The sequence below is a fragment of the Zingiber officinale genome, chromosome 3A (genome assembly GCF_018446385.1).
Source record: "Zingiber officinale cultivar Zhangliang chromosome 3A, Zo_v1.1, whole genome shotgun sequence".
Lineage (NCBI taxonomy): Eukaryota > Viridiplantae > Streptophyta > Magnoliopsida > Zingiberales > Zingiberaceae > Zingiber > Zingiber officinale.
Genome location: NC_055990.1, coordinates 2,007,494 through 2,028,326, shown reverse-complemented (window position 1 = coordinate 2,028,326; position 20,833 = coordinate 2,007,494). Strand labels below are relative to the sequence as shown.

Sequence of the window (20,833 nt, the reverse complement as noted above, 5' to 3'; positions counted from 1 at the left end):
ACTAATATGTGAAGGAATATTCCTCCACTTATTTATTCTGGCTCCTTTTATTTTGTATGGTTTTTGGATTGGAACATGCTCCAAAAACCATGCCTGATTCACCATGACAAGGGTTAACTATTTTATAATTGTTCGCAAAATATTAAAAATTTTCACACAAATTAAACACTTACTGCCAAAAGACCAGCAAATCCCTTTAGGTAAGGGAGGTTGGTGTTAGCATGTTTTGTCTCAGTTGATGAAAATATGTCCCCAATCTTAGGTAATTGTGGAGCCATAAATTCATGGATTGATTCAACCCAGTTGAATCTATCAAGATTCTCAAAATCATCTACTATATCTATAAGACTTAACGGGACCTTATATGTACTAGAAGAAAATAAGACACAAACAAATATATACAAAATATAGAATTTGCAAAATAATAAAACATCATCTTCGACTTCAACGCGATTGCCATAAAATTTAAGCAACTCCTCAATTCTTGATCTAGTAGCTTCTTTTTTGTTTGAGAAGTAAGTTAGAAAAAGGTCACTGGATGCTTTAGCTGAATTAATCGGAATTGAAGCTCCTCGGTCTGCAATACCGAGCAGCAATGAAACGTCTCCTCTTGTGAAGCAAACCGGAACACCTGACCAAGTTAAATTATTATTAGAATTCTACCAACACATACAAAAGTATTAGGAACACCGTGGACATGATACAATGTCATATCAAGAACTGATACTCCATCGTATCAGCCCCACGTTTAGCAAAAGCTTAAATTTTACCATACAACTACTTTGTAATTAAAATACAAATTTATAAATTGTACCTGAGAATCTAAAGGTTTGACTACTTGAATCCCAATTTTCAAATATATTTACCAAAATCCCACGGATGTGCTGCATATCTTCTATGCCCAAAAAAATACGAAAGGGTGACTGTTTGATCAGCACTATGTGTCGGTCATGTAAAATAACACCGCCTCCATGCGTTCCTTTCTTCGTGGATGGTTGAAAAAAACTTTTAAAGTGACCGAGGACACTGTTCCAATGCAGTTTCTGTCCAACATCAACTGAACCATATACTTTATAAAAATAAAAAAAAAAATTTAAATCATACTAGTTCAGCTCCTCAATATCACAGAGTTTGTAAAATGATAACCTTTACAGCTAATTGATGTGGCGAGGATGATGATTCACCCGATCGACGTCTTTGCGCCATTATGATACTAGCTGATTAATGTAATGTAAACCCTAGAATCCTTCACTGATGGCTCACGAACACTCTTGGTTTTTAATTAAACTGAAATGCTAGCTAGATGGCGCTTGAGAAAAACTCGAACTGATGGCTCACGAACACTAAACTAGGGTTTCACAAGACCGAGCTGCACTCGCATGTCACGAAAGAGGGAGGTACCCTAATGATCGTTTTTTTTTTAATATCTAAGTTTTTTAAAAATGTGGTTCGGATGCCTGGGAATTGATGACTGATCAGAGGTGTTGGTTGGCGGTAGGGATATATTCGGTAATATACATCACTTACCTGCGCCTTTTGGTAAATACAAAACCGTAATGCACTTTTTAGTAAATACATTAACTGTAGTACGTCTTTTGGTAAATTGTCGAAAATAATTACTTGAGCTGGATACTGAATTACAAAAAAAAACAAAATACTTTCATATATGCACATCATAATCATCTGTCAAAAATCAAATGGTCTTTGAAAAAGTCAGCATGGACATGAAATATAGCCCCTACAAAATTTGTTAATTGCATAAAAGATTCCTGTGTTTTTTTTACCGGTCTAGCCATATGTTCATCCAACATGTCTAACTGATTGAAACTAATTGATTGAGATTTTATTATCCTTATTGATTGATGAAATTGCCTTCCCTGCTGACGCACAATCTCCATTATCCACTTTTCAAGTTCTCTGTTTCTCAGACAGAGGAAACCACTTTGCTGTCTGCATGTTCAGTGAGTAATTCTTTTGCAGCATGCGACTTCGGCGCAGCAGATTCTGATGCATCATTAGCATTGCCAACATCATTCTCTATCGCTAAATCCATATCAAATTCCAGCAGTTTATATAATTCGCTATCATCTGCCCATTCTACTTCTTCACCCAATAGATCATGTGGAATTGTGTCTGATCCTGCATTTTGCAAATTCTTTACCACTTCGACAGAGCAACCTTGCACTTGCTGCCCTCCAGGTTTTGTATTATAGGAAGATGACACTGGATTTGCCAAAGATGGTGCAGTCGTACCAACTGTCGGCATGCTCTTTGACGCCATTGCTGCAGTGCTAGTAACGGCAAATGATTTGATAAAGTTACTAGAAGAAGCTACAGTACTGCTGCAAGGCCCAATATGAACAGCAGTTTTAGATTGTGCCGCTCTGAATAAAGAGGCAGCAGTGGAAGGTGTAGCAATGCGCCCCCCAGCAGCAAATGCAGCAGCTTGTATCGAAGAATTTGTAGCAAAATGTGTAGTAGATTTTGTTGAGGTTGTCCCGCATTTATAGGGAAATCTTGAATCTAATGCTTGAGATGCTGCTGGAACAGGTGGTTTATGTTGATTAAATGGTTGGCTTGAGACTGCCAATGCTTCAGGCACTGAACCTACGAGTGGTGAAGAACTTGTCCTGCCAATTGATTGCGTGCCACCTGTAATAAAGTTGAGAAGTATAGTTACCACTACTAAGATTGTCGCTGTTATGCATTTACCAGTGTACAAAGGGAATAAAGAAAGAACTTAGACTGCAAACCTGATAGTCTACCACCTTTGGGAGTATCAAGAGCTAATATAATTGCCTTTTGTGCTGCTATCCTCTCTTCAGATTGGGCTGAGCTAACCGACTTATTGCCCGAAACAGCAAGGATGTTAGCATCACGCTTCCTGATGATGGACCATCTCTGCAGTTACCAAAAATATACAAAATTATCATCGGTGTTCATAAATATCAGAAAAGAAACTTTTTTATTTCTGAGAAAATTTTAGTGAAGTATGAGGCATTGAACTTGCATAAATTGATTGCTATGATTAAATCTGATGGATATGCATTAATCTATGTAGAAGGTGGAACAGTTAGTTCTTTCATGCTCTACAACATATATTCATTTTGCTGCTAACCTGATTACCATATCTCAATTTGCATATCTTGAAGTGGATTAGCATGGGAACATGCCATTAAACAAAAAATACCAATCTTCTAAAAAAAAGGACAGCCCGTGCACGAAGCTCCCGTTATGCGGGGTCCCGGGGAAGAATCCATTGTACGCAGTCTTACCCTGCTTTTTGCAAGAGGCTGTTTCCAGGATTCGAACCCATGACCTTTTGGTCACAAAGCAACAACTTTATTATTGCGCCAAGGCTCCCCTTGGAAAATATACCAATCTTCTATTGTTGCAAAATCTTATCGGCCATTAAGATCACAAAAAGAAAAAAGAGCAAAAAAGAAATATTATGGCCCCTTGAAGTGAGAAAAAAAAAACATGTTCAGTACCTGAGATAACTGGGATGGTGTACGGTCAAGCTTTAAATTTTCTCTGAGAATGTTTACCCAATTACCTTCTCCAAATTTACGTACTGCAGCTATTAATTCCTTATCCTCCTCTTTAGTCCATAGCTTCCTCTTCTTCTTAGGATGATAGCTTGAACCTACCAATTCATTTTCTGTCTGCTTCTTCAGGAGAGTGCTAATAGCAACACCATGGCTAGTTTGAGGGGGTTTACTTGAAGCGGCGTCTAAAATCTCCTTGTCAACTCCTTTTTCAACCAAAGGAGCTTTTAGACCTGTCTTCTTCGTTGAGCCTAGTCCGCATGATGAGAACAAAAGCTAAACATGTGGGGAATACATTAATTTAATCAGTCACATATGAAAATTACAATTAACTGGAAAAAAAACTTCCATGGATTTGTCCAATTGCAATGATCTAGTTTAGTTAGGTTTATGAGGTATTGAACATGTCGGTTTGGCCTTGCTTGGGCATTTAAACTAGTTAACTAGATTAGTTTAGAAATTTGTCTTCAGACGTGCCCTGCAATGACTAAAATTTGTGATCATTTTCAACCATGACTAAAATTTGTACAATAACAAATAAGCATAATCAAAGTTCATCTTACCATTAGTAGACAATATAAAACAATATGTTGCAACAGATTTATATTATGCCAATACAATTCAACCTTCCCTAATACAAATCTTGGAAAATCACATGAATGCCAATTGGAAATTGAGAGAAACCAAGAATAGCACTTTTTTAAACTTGCAGATGTTTCTAGTGTGTCCAATCCATTCAAATCATATGAACATGGAACTAAAAACACAATAAATTCTTGAAGAACATTCTTGTCCTAAGAGTATAAACTATTTAGAAGAAAATTGAAGGGACTTGGTAGGCAACATAACTAAATCTTTTGTTCCGAAGGTTGTCAGAAGTATAGCATTTCTCTGAGTCTGTAGCTAGCTGTACGTGTCAAACCATTAAGCACACCTACTATATCAGTGTGTGTGTGTGTGTGTATGTGTGTCTGCGAGTTTCAGACTAGAGGAGATAGTTTATTTGAATGTTTCATGATGTTCAATGAAAATATTCCTACACAAATGACAGTTACAGGTACATAATATGATGAAACAAGTACCTGGACGCACTCTTTTGCCTGACTTAAGGCTTCATCTATGACAGGAGGTACAATTTCTAATTCTATCTCGAGATCACTGTCATCATCCTGCAACATGAAGCAAGTACTATCAATCTGATTGAACTGTAATTCAACCATTTTTATAAAATTGTAAACACAAGAACAGAATATGGTCACAAAGTAACCAACCAAAGGTTCAGCTCCTTCTTCTATCTTATCAAGCAATGGGTGACGGTAGGCCAAATGCCTCCACAGCATTTGGTACTCTCGGGCATTCGTAATTCCAGTTGCAGTTTTCTTGACAAGAGCATGCCAGTCTATCTTAACATCAGCATCAGCAACCTCATAAACCTCTTGGAGTAGAGTAAGAGGCATTGATAGGTTATACCTGCGAGAGTTTGAAAATTGCACGTTCATGATTTTCCTCTAAATAACCGCCACAAAATTCATAAACAAATTCTCAAGAAATGACCCAGGTTTTGGATACCCTAAAATCGTAAACAAACACATTGAGATTCTTGCAGATTGCGAGAAAAATGCATTACGAATTCATTGAGTAGCAGAATATTGTAGCTCCAGAAAAAAAAAAAACAAAAGAAGATAGTTTCCGATAGCAACAACTCAGCAAAAATCTCAACGAACAAACCCTAACCCCTAAACTAAACCCCAAACCCGATTTCGAAATTCAGCAAAAGGACAAAAGAATCTGCTTCCGATTAAAGACGCAGCATGTCCAGAGAGAAAGAAAGAAAGAAAAGAAAAGAAAGCACTAGCCAGCGACCCGGAGGGATTGAGAGGGGAATAAGAAAGAACCTTTGCGAGAGAATATAGGTATCATGCTCGTTGGTGGCGACCTTCTTCATCGGCGGAAACGTTACCGAACCAACCCAAAACCGAAGGAGGAAGGGGGGCCCTTTACAAAGTAACCACTTACGAAGAGCGCGAGTAGTCGGTAAAATGGAGGGCCGCGGCGGTGCCAATGCAGCCTCCGGCGTCGGGGCGCCGTATATTCCGTGGAGGATTGAACGGAGAAAGGAGGAGCGGCCGGCAAGACGGCCACGGGAATTGGAGTGGGACTGCGTCGAGACCCGGCGCTCGCTTTAAAGAAACAAGTGGAGCGGAGGAGCCGACGCCACTGCAACCGCCTTCCTGGTCGCGGGTAGGAGGAAGAATAGTCCGCCCACTGATCTGGGAACTCGGCCCAATCGCCTTCCTCTGCCTCTTTTCGGGATCAAAGCAAGAAGAATTCAGGCCTGCCTGCGTAGAACGGACTCTTTATCAGGAAGGCCATCGGACCAAACAAGCAACTTTTTAATTCCAAAAATAAATTAAATTCTTCATTCAGAACTGAATCAACGAACCTCTCCTCCACTAGTGCTGTCAATCGGCCATTCCGTTATGGTGCGGGACGGAACGGATGGGTAAGAAATCTCCGATCCAATTCAATTTAAAGTAAAAAAAAAAAAAGAATCATTTTAATTTAAAAGTTTAAAAGAAAAAAAAATCTCGAACTTAGGAACCAATCTGAACCTATTACATGTCAATCCGCACGAGTTCATAAAATTTTAATTTAATCTATTCAAATTATTAGACGGTCCAAATTAATCTGACGATCTCAATTTAAATCGACGACTCTATCCTAAAATAAATTAATTTTGATCGAAAGAAATTGAAGAGAAACTTTAGAAGTGCAATTAGAAATCTGTAACTCAAGATTTAAAGAGACTGATAATTCTAGACCCAAAGAAACAAAGGGAAAAAATTCATCTCATGCCTCATCCCGTAACGTCGCCGTTGGTTGTTGAGAAACCTGAAGTAGCCAAAGTGAAGGAGGAATGGAAGTGTTATATCCAATTTTAGGTGGACAAGAAAATATATTAAATTCAATATGTGGAGGTATTTAAAATCATCCATCTATACCTTCTTTAAAAAATTAACAATACAGTGTCTCAACCGATGTGCAACTCATCCTTTATATGATCCGCCCAGACGAAGTATGAGTGCTCATGGCTTTAGAAGGATGACAGATTAGGAACAATCCTTTTTTTGGGGGTACATTCTAGAAAAGAAAAATTAAAGTGACGTTTAGTTTTTTCCTAAGAATCGGAATGTGAATAGGTATTATAGTATAGTGGAATGAGAATGATTATGAGTTTAGGTATCATTCTTAAAAATAATGTTTGGTTAGTTGAATATTTTCAATCGGAATGAATCTAAATTTTCTTTTTTATCCTTAGAGGAAAATAAGAGAAAAAATTATATGGAAGAAAAAGTTGAATGTGAGAGAAACATATAATAAGAGAGAAAGTGTGATGAAAAAAATAAAGAGAGAGAAAGTGTGATGAGAGAAAATGAGAAGAGAAAACGTGATAGAAAAGATTGAAAAGAGAAAAAGTATGATGAAAAAAAATGTGCTGAGCGAGAAAGAGTGATAGGAAAAAATGAAGAAAGAGAAAGTGTGATGAAAGAAAATGAGAGATTGAGGAGAGAATGTATGATGAGAGAGAAAGTGTGATGGAAAAACTAAAGAGAGTGAAAGTGTGATGAGAGAAAATGAGGAGAGAGAGTGTGATGGAAGAGAATGAAGAGAGAGAAAGTGTGATGAGAGAAAATATGGAGATAGAATATGGTAATGGCGATTGCGGAGAGAGAAAGTATGATGAGAGAGAAAGTATGATGAAAAAATAAGGAGAGAAAGAAGAGAGAGAAAATAATGAGAGAGTGTATGATGAGAGAGAATACAGAGAGAAAATGGTAGAGAATCTATGATGAGATCGAATAAGGAGATAGAGTGTGATGGAAGAAAATGAAAAGAGAGAAAGTGTGATGAGACGAAATATGGAGTGAGAGTATGGTAAGAGAAAGTATGAGGAGAGAAAAAGTATGATGAAAAAAATAAGGAGAGAATAAAGAGAGAGAAAATAATGAGAGTGTGTGTCTGATGAGAGAGAATATAGAGAGGAAATGGTAGAGAATGTGTGATGAGAGAGAATGAGGAGAGAGAAAGTATGATGAGAGAGAGCAAGGAGAGAGAGTGAAATGAAAGAAAAATTGAACAAATATACTAAGGGTATTTTCGTCCAAACTTAATTTTTATTCCCATACCATCAAAACCCAAAGGAAGAGGTGAGTTTCATCCATATCCAAATTTTTGGGATTCATTCCAAAATCTTGATTCCATTCCCATCAACCAAACATAAGGTTTGGGAATGAATCCATTCCCAAACCTCTAAACCAAACGTCACCTAAGTGTTTATTGCTTTGGAAGGATAGTGGATTGAGAACAATCCCTTTGAATACATCCTTGAAAGTGCTCATGGCTTCGAAAGAATGGTGGATTGGGAACAACCATTTTGGATACATCCTTAAAAAGACTAAGAGTCCACGATTTTGAAAGGATGGTAAATTGGGTACAACCCCTTTGGGTATATTTCTAGAAAGACTAAGTGATCATAGACTCAAAAGTGCATGGACTCGAAAATGCATGGCCTCAGAAGTACACGAACTCGGAAGTGCGTGGACTCAGAAATTCATGCATTTAGTAGTGAAAGGATTAGGAACATCCCCGAAATAATATATGTTCGATTGCAAGGTTGCAAATAAAGTCCCATATTGAAAATACATGGAAAGATAATAGATTTATAAGAGAAAGATATCTCCATTATTACAAGACCTTTATTGGCTAAAAAATAATAATCTGCCGGAGATGTTTGGAACTTTGTCGAATTTAAATTACACGAAATTAAATTCAACTTATCTGTAAAGATGATCTGAGCAGATAATCTCAAGCTGTCAGCAGGGGCTGGTTTCTACTAATTGCTGAGTGTAGACCGAGCTCTGAGTCTGTGCAGTAAAGTCTAAGCGGACTGAATGGTCGGGCGGGCAAGTAGTAGATTGGACCACCGGGCAAACAAATCGAGCGGGTAGTTAGACCGAGCTAGTGAGCGATCAACCCCGCATCCGAGTCACATAGCAGAGAGGCCGATTGGGAAGTAAGGTCGAACAAGTTCTAGCAGATAGAGCAGTCAACCAGGCAATGAGCACGATCAGTCGGGTGAGTGTGCCAAGCAAGTGGTCGGTCGGGCAAGCAGAAAGGCCAAGCGACCGAGTGAGCGGCGATCAGGCAAGCGACTGAGAGGCGGGGCGGGCACTGCAACCGAGCGAGCGATGCGAGCAACTAAACGGACTATGAGGTCGAGTGGGTGATGCAAGCAACCGAACGTGTGAATCGAGGCCTACAATACGCAGTTTCCTTGAAACAGATTCACACCACCTTCGACTATATTTCGAGGTTTCCTCGGGTCGTCTATTTCCCAGGATATAATGGTGAACCGTGAATCCCACCAAGCACAACATTAATGATCTTTTAATGATCACTATTTGCCAATTGTGAAACGTCAATGTTTCACTCGGCTGCATTAATCTTTCTTTAATACATCCGTTACACAAGCAGCAAAAATGTTTACGTGGCAAAATGTTGGTTGTTCCACTTGGGCAAATTATGCCCCGACTAGTTCTGCATTCGGCGCGCATAGGTCGTACTCCACACGAACCAACTTGGTTCAGTACAATCTAGGCCCTAGATTTGCACCCCCCTTGCGCACCCATGCGTGAGAGAGAGCCTCTCCTCATGCATTTGTTCACATCATCAAAACATGTGAATCAATATAAACCAACCAAAATACCTTAAAACTCCCAATGTAGGACTAAAGTCTCATTCACAATGGAGCTTCTTCCCTCTTCCACCTCTTCTCCATTCACATATATCCAACAGTCCCTTACATGAATGGAGATAGGGTATATGATAACATTTAGCAGTTGAGTCTAGTATAGGACAGTATAGCATTCCACCTCTTCTCTATTTACCTTTGAACCTTCCCTTGTGAAGATCTGTTTGCTTACTGGCTGACAGTGGACGCGATGTCCTTGAACTGTTCTGTCATCTGTGTAAGCATTAACATATCTCACCCAATACTCTCCCTACAACTCAGTTCTCATGAGTGTGTTTGTTCTTAGCCATGAACACGCCTGATTCTGTGAGAACTTCTAAGAATTGCGTCTCCAATTCTCTTCGAAGCAACCCCACTTCTTTCTCACATAGGTAATCTTTTAAGATTATTCCACATTACTCTTCTTGGATCATTAAAAGTTGTATACTTAACCTCCATCCTTCACTGATTTATTGGGTCTTTGTACAAACATCTCTTATCGGCATCAAACTCACCCCTCGCGATGATCTTGCAACTAACTCTCAGTTTAACCTCTTAGTTAGTGGATCCTCTAGGTTATCCTTTGACAGCACATAGTTAACAGCGATACCTCCCGTTGAGAGTAGTTGTCTAATGAAATTATGTCTACGACGTATATGCTTAGACTTACTATTATACATATGGTTCTGTGCTCGATCGATTGTTGATTGACTATCGTAATGTATGCAAATTGTCAACACAGGTTTTAGTCATCTTGGAATATCTTTTAAGAATTATCATAGTTATTCAGTCTCTTCACCACATCTGTCAAGAGCTACAAACTCAAATTTCATCATGGATAAAGTTTGATCCTGTCCAAACTCGGTGAAGACGAGTGGCTGGGGATGTGGCTCCTTGGTGGACTATACGAAGACTACGCCTGATCTGCAAGGACAAAACGTCAGTGCCAGACCGGGGAAGGGATCTCCGGCGTTGGCCCTCCGGCGCTCAAGTTAGTCACCGACAGTAGCAAAGAGGAACACAAATAGTAGACGAGAGCTCTAAATAGTAGAATAGGTGTGCATGCGTACCTCCTCTAGTGGTTGGACCCCCCTTTATATAGAGCTACGGTGATGTGCGAGCATGCACCCCTAGACATATGGAGCCGTAGAAACGTACGACCACACGTCCTAAGGTGCCTGCATATTTCCATACTTGTCCTATGAAAGGACGTGTCAATAAGCGTCTCTGACACCTTGCCTTAACAGGGCGTGCAAACCTATGATGAGACAGTGGAAATTTCTACCATACGATTTGTATGTTGACTATGTTTGGTGTCAGGAGCACTATCTCCCAAAAGGATATTGAAAGATACGTTAGTGGTCCCTTTGCTCAGCCGAGCAAGATAACTGCTGGGCCGAGTACTCCCCCGCTAGGCCTAATTGGGCCATTTTTCCATGGGGTAACGTGACCTGATAGCTTATGCTCGCCTGACCGGGCTAACGCCCCGGTCATCCTAGCTCTCCTCTGCTCCATGATGAGTGTCCAATGATCTTGGCTGCATGGGCCTTCTGCTCGGACCAGACCATGGTCGGTCAGGCGCCTCATTCCTAATATACCCACTCTGGCCAGATCATTGCCGGTCGGGAGCATCATTCCTGATCGACCATTGCAGTAGAGACACGCTCTAGCAAGCTCATTGCCAGCTGGGAGCCTTATTCCCGATTGGCCATTGCAGTAGAGACTGACTCGGACTCCTTCAGGGTGTGCTTGCCGGTTCTCTGGCATTGACCTCTTTGACTTTGACCTCCACGTTAGCCTCTATCTCTGTCCTTTGACCAACACTTAGTACGCCCCCTTTATCACTGCATCATGGTTATTACCGTTTACTCAAGAAATGACTGCACCTCCAAGAGTGAATACATATCCACTCGTAGACTTAGAGTCTTTTATGTTAGATATCCAACTCACATCGTTGTATCCTTCGATCACAACAGGATATCTCGTATAATGCAATCTATATGTTAGAATGTATACTAAACGCCTAGCTTTTTGTATAAACATTCATTTTGAAATGAGAATCTCATTGGTCAAATGTCTGAATTAAGTTAAATGTAGTTGTCCATTTAATTTATATTGTAAATAACATGGTGTGTGGTGTCACATACAATATCATGTTATCAATTCCTTATAAATTATAAATAGAAGCTCACAACCAAAATGGATTGGGACAAACCATTGGAATGGTTGTAGTATAATTTGGTACTAATTTATCTACAATGTTTTAAAAGAGATATTTTAAATTTTAAAATTTTTCCTTTTTTGAAGCCATCCACATGGTTTTAAAAGAGAGTTTTAAATTTAAAAAAATCTTTCCTTTTGTAGTTATCTACAATGGTTTAAAAGAGAGATTTTATTTTTGTTAAAACTTTCCTTTTTTGTAACCATGATTTAAAAGAGAGGTTTTAATTTTAAAAATCTTTCCTTTTGTAGCAATCTACAATAGGAAATTTAAAAGAGAGATTTTAATTATTGTTAAAATTTTTCCTTTTTAGCCATCACCAAGGATTATAAAAGAGGATAGATGGTGCATTAGAGGAAATAATCATCTACACAATTTCTATTCCTCTTCTATTCTCCTTGTGGCCGACCCCCTCATATTCTTATTCTCCCCTTGCTCTCTCACCTAAGGCCGACGACATCAAGAGGCTTCAACCATCTTGTGGACGGCGGGTTGCAAGGAAGAAAGAAGAACAAGAGGTGGTGTTCCTAGTTTCGATCCCTTGGTGGCCGAAAGTCTTGGAAGAAAGAATGACTTGGGTTGTTTTTGCATCTTGGTAGATCGTCGCCCACACGATGTCCAAGAGGAGGAGAGGAATATAGCAGAAGATCAAGAGATCTTTAAGCTACAAAGAAAGGTATAACTAGTTAATTGTTTCCGCTATGTACTAGTTTATTTTTCCTTTGTATGAATCCTGAAGTACCAACACAAGAGGCTAGCAATCTTGTGCTTTGATTGAGGTCTCTGTAGTTTAACCTAGGGTTTACTGTAAGGAGTTTAAATATTCAATTTCTTTGAAAAACTTTGATTAGGAAGAGGTGGATGATCCCATACCCAAGAAGGCTGAGTGCCTCGCCAACGACCTGGAAGTCAATCCTTGAAATAGATATTTAATCAACTTCTGTAATATGGTTTAACTTCTGATGGACACATGGGTTGAACTTGAATTAATAATGTTAAGTTTCGTTTGCAATCCAAGTTTAACTTCTGAAAAGCACATGGATTGCTAGGAAAATTTCTATGCTTGTACAAATTTTTGTACAGGGGAAACAGAACGGAATTCCGAGCAGCGCCAACACTATATTCACGAGTATACTTCAAGTACCTCAGTACTCTTATTATCCTTTCCTAGTGCTCAACATTAGGATTACTCGTATATCTACTCAGTTTACTTACTGCGTAGGCCAAGTCTGGTTGTGTACAACTCATCAGGTACATCAGACTTCCAATTACTTGAAAGTACTCTATCTGAGAGATACTTTCACCTTGATTTTTCGATAGATGTTGACTCATATCAATCGATGTTCGTGCCAACGCAGTATTACCCTAGGTTAATGTCTCAAAAATATTGTCCACATAATGAGACTGACTAAGAATAAGTCCTTCTGTTATTCTAAGAATTTTGATTTCTAGAATCACATTAGCTAGGCCCATGTCTTTTATGTCAAATCTTGAGTTCAACATATTTTTAGTGGATCTGATTATCTTATCATTACTCCCAATGATAAGTATGCCATTTACATATATGCACAATATAATGTAGTTATTCTCTGTGACTTTTATATAGATACATTTATCACATTCATTAATCTTGAATACACATTGCTTCATGGTATTATCAAATTTTTCATGCCACTATTTTGGTGCTTGTTTCAAGTCATATAATGACTTCACCAATCTACAACCCTTGTTTTTCTATCTTGGCATAGACAACCCTTCCGGTTGCTCCATGTATATTTTTTTTTCTAAATCCCCATTTTGAAAGGTTGTTTTTACATCCATCTGATGTATTTTGAGATTTCATAAAGTGACAATAGCCAACAATACTCTAATGGAGCAAACAGGCCAAGTGAGAGGCCGAGCGAGTGGCCAGTTCGGTGAGCAAACATGCCGAGTGAGAAGTTGGTCGGGCGAGCAGATAGGTTGAGCGAGAGGTAGGGTGGGCGTTGCTATCGGGCGAGCGATGCGAGCGGCTGAACATGTGAACCAAGGCCCGCGATATGTAGTTTCGTTGAAACAAATTTGCCCCACCTCCTGCTGTGCTTCGAGGTTTCCTTGGGTTATCTGTTTCACAGGATACAACAGTGAACTGTGATTCCCACCAAGTATTGATGGTTACGACGAACTGAGAGGTACCTGACTGCCATCACGGGCACTCCACCGAGTAAGAGATACACGACAGAGGAGAAGGGGATCATAGGTGGAGAGCTTCAACTTTTTGTTCGTGTAACCTTTTGCCAACGTTTCACTCGACTGCATTAATCTTTCTTTAATGCATCTGTTACACAAGAAGCAAAAAGGTTTACGTGGCAAAATGTTGGTTATTCCACTTGGGCAAATTATGCCCCGACCGGTTCAGCATTCGGCACACATAGGTCGTGCTCGCACACGAGTTAACTTGGTTCAGTGCAATCCGGGCACTGGATTTGCACCCCCTTGCACACCCACGCGTGAGAGAGAGTCTCTCCCCATGTATTTGTTCACGCCATCAAAGTATGTGAATCAATATGAACCATCCAAAATACCTTAAAACTCCCAATATGAGACTAAAGTCTTATTCACAATGGAGCTTCTTCCATTTTCCACATCTTCTCCATTCATATATATTCAACAATCTTTTGGGTAGAGCCCAAAAATAAAACCAGTAGACAATATTATGTCATTGTGAAGATATCTAAATTTCTTTTGGCTCTAAATTGGTGCAACCACCAATCAAGTAGAGGATTCATTTTCATTTTTCACCATTAGTCAGAATTGGTGAAATATCTCATTTGACAAAATTTGTCATAATATTTATTATTATTATTTTTTTTCTCAAAATTAGTAAAACATCTTTATTTCCTTATCTCCCATGCTACTTATCCCAAAAAACAGTCTAAGAATCTTCGTGAGTTCATTTTCAGCGTTGAAAAATGGTGAACAAAGAAATACTTGGGCGAAATGTTAACAAACCACCTCCATACGAGATATATAAGAAGGAAGAATTCAATCTATGGAGGATGCAAAAGGAAAGCTTCGTCCTGATGAATGATTTCGATGGTGGCATAACATTGAAACGATCTTCTCATAACTTGGAAACAAATCAATAGATAATAAAGTTAATTTCAGATTTATTACCAAACAAAGTTATATACAGGATAGGAAAGGTCAAAAATGCCCATGAGTTTTGGACCCACCTGACCAAGTTTCATGAGGAGCCATTGAAGTTAGAGGATTAAGTTAAAAGTGAATCCAAACTCGAGTCTAATCCAACGAAAAAACCTACTGAATTAGGGGATGCGCTTAAAGTTAATATAATTTATCAAAATACCCCTGTCAGTAATGATTTAAATAATCTGTATGATAATCTAGATTTACATGCTAAGTTAGATATGAAAAATTCTAAAATAAATCTAGATTTTGATCAGGTAAATCGAAACTTTGATCAAATCAACATCAACCTTGATTTGGTCATTGACCAAATCAATTTAAATAACTTAATTAATTTTGAAAATATGAATATTAATAAAGATTCAAGTAGTGAAAAATCAAATTTAAACAATTCCAAAAAGTCAAATATTAATTTAAATAATTCTGGAATTAATGAAATCCAACGTTAAATAATTCCGAAATTAATAAAAATCAACTTTAAATAATTATGAAAATTTTAACTGACAATGAGGAGAGGAGAGGAAATCATGTCCCCTCACTATACCTCTCAATTTTCTATCTTCAACATGTTGGGCCTAGTGGGTGCCAAAAGATGTCTCATACCTAAGGTGACGACCGTCACTTTGTACTTTGAAGATTGACTCATAATTGTCTTCAATATGCTGAGAACGCAAAATGTCAGAGTATATGCCTGACATGAAGCGACAACCGCCTCCCATGTATAAAGTTGTCCTCTGCCCATAATGTAGAAAGGTGGTTGTATACGAGGAACTTGGTTTTAACTCTCTATAAAATGGAAGAAGCTCATTGAAGGGGGATTGACTGATCAATTAGTTGGACAAACTAGACAAGAGTGTTGCGAGGACTGAGGGGTCAAGGTAGTGGTTTGGCTTCCTCTTCCTCCTCTTCTCTTCTTTCTTTGTTTTAACTCAAGCCCTCTCCCCAACCGTAAGCACTTTGTCTCACAACTTACTCAAGCCTTTCTCTAAGTGGAAGGCACTATGGCTCACATCTTGTTAAAGTCCTCCCAACGGAATGCACTCTATCTGGCAGCTTGCCAAAACCTCTCGAGGGAGGCACCTTTTTTCTTTAGCATTGTGCTGACTTAAGTATCGGAGGGGTAAAGCTGACAATGCCGACCCCCTCTCACTAGTCTTAACTTTGTAGTTAGATAAGCAGCTTAGGTATACGAGGTCACGAGCAGAGTTACACAGAAACAGCAGGTCACAAAAGGTTGGAGATTTTACAGAGGTGAATCTAAGTCCACTTAACGAACTTAGATTTCAGAAGTACAATTAGAAAACTGATACTCAAGATTCAAAGATTCAAAGAGAATGATGATTCAAGACCCACAGAAAAAAAACAAAAGAAGACGAAACAAAAGGAGAAAAAAAATCACAGTTTGAATTAGGTATTAAGGAATCATTAATCAATTTCATTTTATATAAATAAAATTATTCTTTGGTTAAGAATCTCATGGTATTTATGCATCTCGTAGATTGAGATAAAAGATCTAATAGATTCATTTAGGAATAGATTACGATGAAACATGTAAAATAATCTTAAAGCACGTAGTAATATTGCTAAACATCCAATGCTAAATACATTGAAAATCCAATGCTTTAACAAAAACACTTGTAATCAAGAACATTTTATCTCAAGTGTAAAAGGAAACACTAAATGTCTTTGAAAGCACTTATAGGTAATATCTCTTTCGCATCTAGAGTTAAGATTTATACCCATAGGAGTTGTTGAGGTTTCATCCCCAATTGATAGAAGTTTACTTCATTATCTCATTTAAAAGATTGAATAGTTGAATTTGTGAGTTACACATTGACAGTATCATTTGAAGGCTAGAAAACAGCAACAAAAGAAAACACAAAACCAATGTTAAATGGGAACATAACCATGATGAAACTGCATAGACAAGTAGACATCGTTAAGGGATCAAGAAGTCCCCCACCACTTCATTTGCCCCATATCGCTTCAAATCACCAGCATCGAGAGGTGGCTTTTAGTCAACCGGAGTCTCATCTGCCCCATCACCAAGCTGCCGCTTCTTGCCGACCAGGCCCTGCACATCCCCAACCACACCCTCTGTTGCCTCATCCAATCCTGGTTCAATGCCGCCGACAATAGGTGCTCCTGTTGGCTGGATCAGCTTCTTCTGGAGACTGCTAGAAGCAACAACATGGCTAGTTTGAGGGGGTTGTTTATCTGGAGCGGCGTCTAGCATCTCCTTGTCAACTCCTTTATCAGCCAAAGGAGCTTTTAGATCTGTCTTCTTCGTTATGCCTAACAAAAGCTAAACATGTGGGGAATTCATTAATTTAATCAGCCACATATGAAAATTACAATTAACGGGGAAAAAAACTTTCATGGATTTGTCCAATTGCAATGAACTAGTTTAGTTAGGTTTATGAGGTATTGAACATGTGGGTTTGGCCTTGCTTGGGCATTTAAACTAGATTAGTTTAGAAATTTGTCTTCAGACGTGCTCTGCAATGTATAGTAACAATTTTCTTTTTTTCCAATTGCAATAAGTGAGCATTTTCGACCATGACTAAAATTTGTACAATAACAAATAAGAATAATCAAAGTTCATCTTACCATTAGTAGACAATATAAAACAATATGTTGACAACAGATTTATATTATGCCAATTGGAAATTGAGAGAAACCAAGAATAGCACTTTTTTAAACTTGCAGATGTTTCTAGTGTGTCCAATCCATTCAAATCGTATGAACATGGAACTAAAAACACAATAAATTCTTGAAGAACAATCTTGTCCTAAGAGTATAAACTATTTAGAAGAAAACTGAAGGGACTTGGTGGGCAACAGAACTAAATCTTTTGTTCCTAAGGTTGTCAGAAGTATAGCATTTCTCTGAGTCTGTAGCTAGCTGTTCGTGTCAAACCATTAAGCACACCTACTATATCAATGTGTGTGTATGTGTGTTTGCGAGTTTTATACCAGAGGAGATAGATTATTTGAATGTTTCATGATGTTCAATGAAAATATTCCTATACAAACGACGGTACAGGCACATAATATGATGAAACAAGTACCTGGGCGTACTCTTTCGCCTGACATAAGGCTTCTTCTATGTTAGGAGGTGCAATTTCTAATTCTATCTCGAGATCACTGTCATCATCCTGCATATGAAGCAAGTACTATCAATCTGATTGAATTGTAATTCAACCATTTTTATAAAATTGTAAACACAAGAACAGAATATGGACACAAAGTAACCAACCAAAGGTTCAGCTGCTTCTTCTATCTTATCAAGCAATGGGTGACGGTAGGCCAAATGCCTCCACAGCATTTGGTACTCTCGGGCATTCATAATTTCAGTTGCAGTTTTCTCGACAAGCGCATTCCAGTCTATCTTAACATCAACAGCCGCAGAAACCTCTTGTAATAGAGTAAGAACCGTTATTGGGCTGTACCTGCAATAGTTTGAAAATTGCGCGTTCATGATTTTCCTCTAAATAACCGCCACAAAATTCACATACAAATTCTCAAGAAATGACCCAGGTTTTGGATACCCTAAAATTGTAAACAAACACATTGAGATTCTTGCAGATTGAGAGAAAAATGCATTACGTTACTACCAGAATATTGTAGCTCCAGAAAAAAAGAAAGTTTCCGATAGCAACAACTCAGCAAAAATCTCAACGAACAAACCCTAACCCCTAAACTAAACCCCAAACCCGATTTCGAAATTCAGCAAAATGACAAAAGAATCTGCTTCCGATTAAAGACGCAGCAAGTCGAGAAAGAAAGAAAGAAAAGAAAAGAAAGCACCAGCCAGCGACCCGGAGGGATTGAGAAGGGAATAAGAAAGAACCTTTCCGAGAGAATAAAGATATCTTGCTGGTTGATCGTGACCTTCTTCATCGCAGGAAAGGTTACCGAACCAACCCAAAACCGAGGGAGGAAGGGGGGCCCTTTACAGAGTAACCACTTAGAAGAGCGCGAGTAGTTGGGAAAATGGAGGGCCGCGGCGGTGCTAATGCAGCCTCCGGCGGCGGGCCACCGTATATTCCGTGGAGGATTGAATGGAGAACGGAGGAGGGCCGGCGATAAGGCAAGAGCAGGCCACGGGAATTGGAGTGGGACTGCGTCGAGACCCGGGTCGCTTTAAAGAAACAAGTGGAGGGGAGGGGAGGAGCCGACGCCACTGCAACCGCCTTCCGTGTCGCAGGGAGGAGGAAGAATAATCCGCCCACTGAGTTAGATTTATACCGATAGGAGATGTAGAGGTTTCATCCCCAATTTATAAAGGTTTACTTCATTACCTCCTCATTTAAATGCGATTGATTTAGTTGAATTTGTGAGTTCCACATTGACAGTATCATTTGAAAGCTACGAAAACAGCAATAAAAGAAATTACACAACCAATGCTGAAACTGCATAGACAAGTAGAGATCATTTAGAGACCTACAATTTAACTGATTTGGAGTGTTCGGTTTTGAAGTATTACCAGATACAGTTTTGGCAGATTTCCTTGTACTGTTATCCAGTTGAATCCAGCAACGGGAAGACAAGATGGCCTGTGGCAGGAGAACGGGCCTCCCTGCGCGGGTTCTGACCTCGGCGGCAAAGAGGGCGAGGAGTACGGCCCTAAACCCGGAGAGGGAGGGAGAGTTGGCAGCGCCGGTGGCGGAGGAGGAGGAGATGACGCGGGCCGAGAGAAAGGGCGATAGGCAGAGGTCGGGGGTTAGAGGATTGGAATGTGTCGTAGGCCAGTTGCAGAGAGGGTTGTCACTGGATCCGGAGGATGGAGAGGCAAGGACCTGAGGAAATGGCGCCGGCATCGGCTGGTGATTCAATAAGGGAGCGAGAGGGGCGGTGAGAGTCAGCGAGGGAGGCGAGGCGAGGCTCGGCGAGGAGAGGAGGGATGCAAGGTCGAGGATCGGGAGCGAGCCATGAGTGAGCCACGCTCGCCCCTGAGGCGCCGACGATGTGCTTCTCGTCAGGATCGGATCCGGCGACGAAGATGGATGAGGCATTGGAGGAGGAGGAGGGCGAGTCGGCGGCGGTAGGCATTGGAGAGGTGGGGCAGGTGGGCGATTTCGTCGCCCCCCCCCTTTTGTTCCCTATATATATAGGGGAACGGGTATTGGAAGCACGTGACTCGTAATTATCAATTGTGTAGATTTACACTCTTATCATATTACGCTCATTTTTATATCTAAATTTTTCTTTTAAATTTTAAATTAATCTATGCATGATGTAGCAGCTAATACAACATATAAATCATATTTAACCTATTTAAACAAATTTACGTGACTATTAGGATGATAAATAAACAAAGATTGATGAATAAATTTAATATTTCACTTAGTAAGTTTATTTATATTTATTTAATATATGTAAAATTAATTAAATAAATAAATTTGAATAATTTATTTAACTAAATAAATAAATTTGAATATATGTTTAATTCGTTAATATTCGTGAATAATATTAGTAAACAATATTCATGAACAACATTCTTAAATAATTTTCATGAATAATATTCGTGAACAATATTCATGAATCATATTTATTAATAAAACTCTTATCAATTTGCTAAATAAATAAAAAACTTTCAAAATAAATAAATAAATTTTTATTATCAAACTCAATAATTGATCAAACAAACAAGTTTAAATGTAAAAGTTTCAAATAATCAAATAAGTTTGAATTCAGAGCTTAATAACATCTAAATGAACCAAACTCAAATCAAACTTAAACCAAGCTCAAGCTCATAAAAAAAAAAATAAGCAAAGGTTGAACCATTATTTTAACGGCTTGGTTTAGGCTTGGCTTAGTTTGGTTGCCCTATCAATTAAGCTTGAACACTATAAAGCTTGGCGTGATTTGACTTGTTTACAACCTTAGCTGCTATAATACAAATTCAGTCATATTCACCTATCATTCACATTGTAATACTTACAAAAGCAAAATTGTTGTAATACAGATTCAACATGCTCACCTAATATTCACATTGTATTAGCTATAAAATCGTAAATATTGCAACATGTGTAGCTGTTGGTGCAGTTTACACCAGTGGTTAAACCTAAATTTTAATGAA

General features: G+C 38.9%; 2 protein-coding genes across 3 annotated transcripts; both read right to left on the bottom strand.

The window, feature by feature from the left end:
* Positions 1 to 1,682: 1,682 nt before the first annotated feature.
* On the bottom strand, positions 1,683 to 6,381 carry LOC122050986. The gene is made up of 7 exons (XM_042611873.1): positions 5,992 to 6,381; positions 5,444 to 5,887; positions 4,820 to 5,018; positions 4,631 to 4,717; positions 3,492 to 3,824; positions 2,754 to 2,901; positions 1,683 to 2,652 (listed from the first exon to the last, which is right to left on the bottom strand). The coding sequence occupies exons 2-7, from the start codon at positions 5,491 to 5,493 to the stop codon at positions 1,925 to 1,927; spliced, it is 1,545 nt and encodes a 514-aa protein (XP_042467807.1). The 5' UTR covers positions 5,494 to 5,887; positions 5,992 to 6,381; the 3' UTR covers positions 1,683 to 1,924.
* Positions 6,382 to 16,521: 10,140 nt separating this feature from the next.
* On the bottom strand, positions 16,522 to 19,858 carry LOC122050985. Of its 2 annotated transcripts, XM_042611872.1 has the most exons (5): positions 19,238 to 19,858; positions 18,602 to 19,119; positions 18,008 to 18,200; positions 17,820 to 17,906; positions 16,522 to 17,054 (listed from the first exon to the last, which is right to left on the bottom strand). In XM_042611872.1, the coding sequence occupies exons 2-5, from the start codon at positions 18,649 to 18,651 to the stop codon at positions 16,764 to 16,766; spliced, it is 621 nt and encodes a 206-aa protein (XP_042467806.1). In that variant the 5' UTR covers positions 18,652 to 19,119; positions 19,238 to 19,858; the 3' UTR covers positions 16,522 to 16,763. The 2 variants fall into 2 exon arrangements, 1 of the variants encoding a protein (XP_042467806.1); XR_006131292.1 differs by lacking the exon at positions 18,602 to 19,119 and having other exon boundaries at positions 17,820 to 18,200.
* Between the last annotated feature and the right edge of the window lie 975 nt (positions 19,859 to 20,833).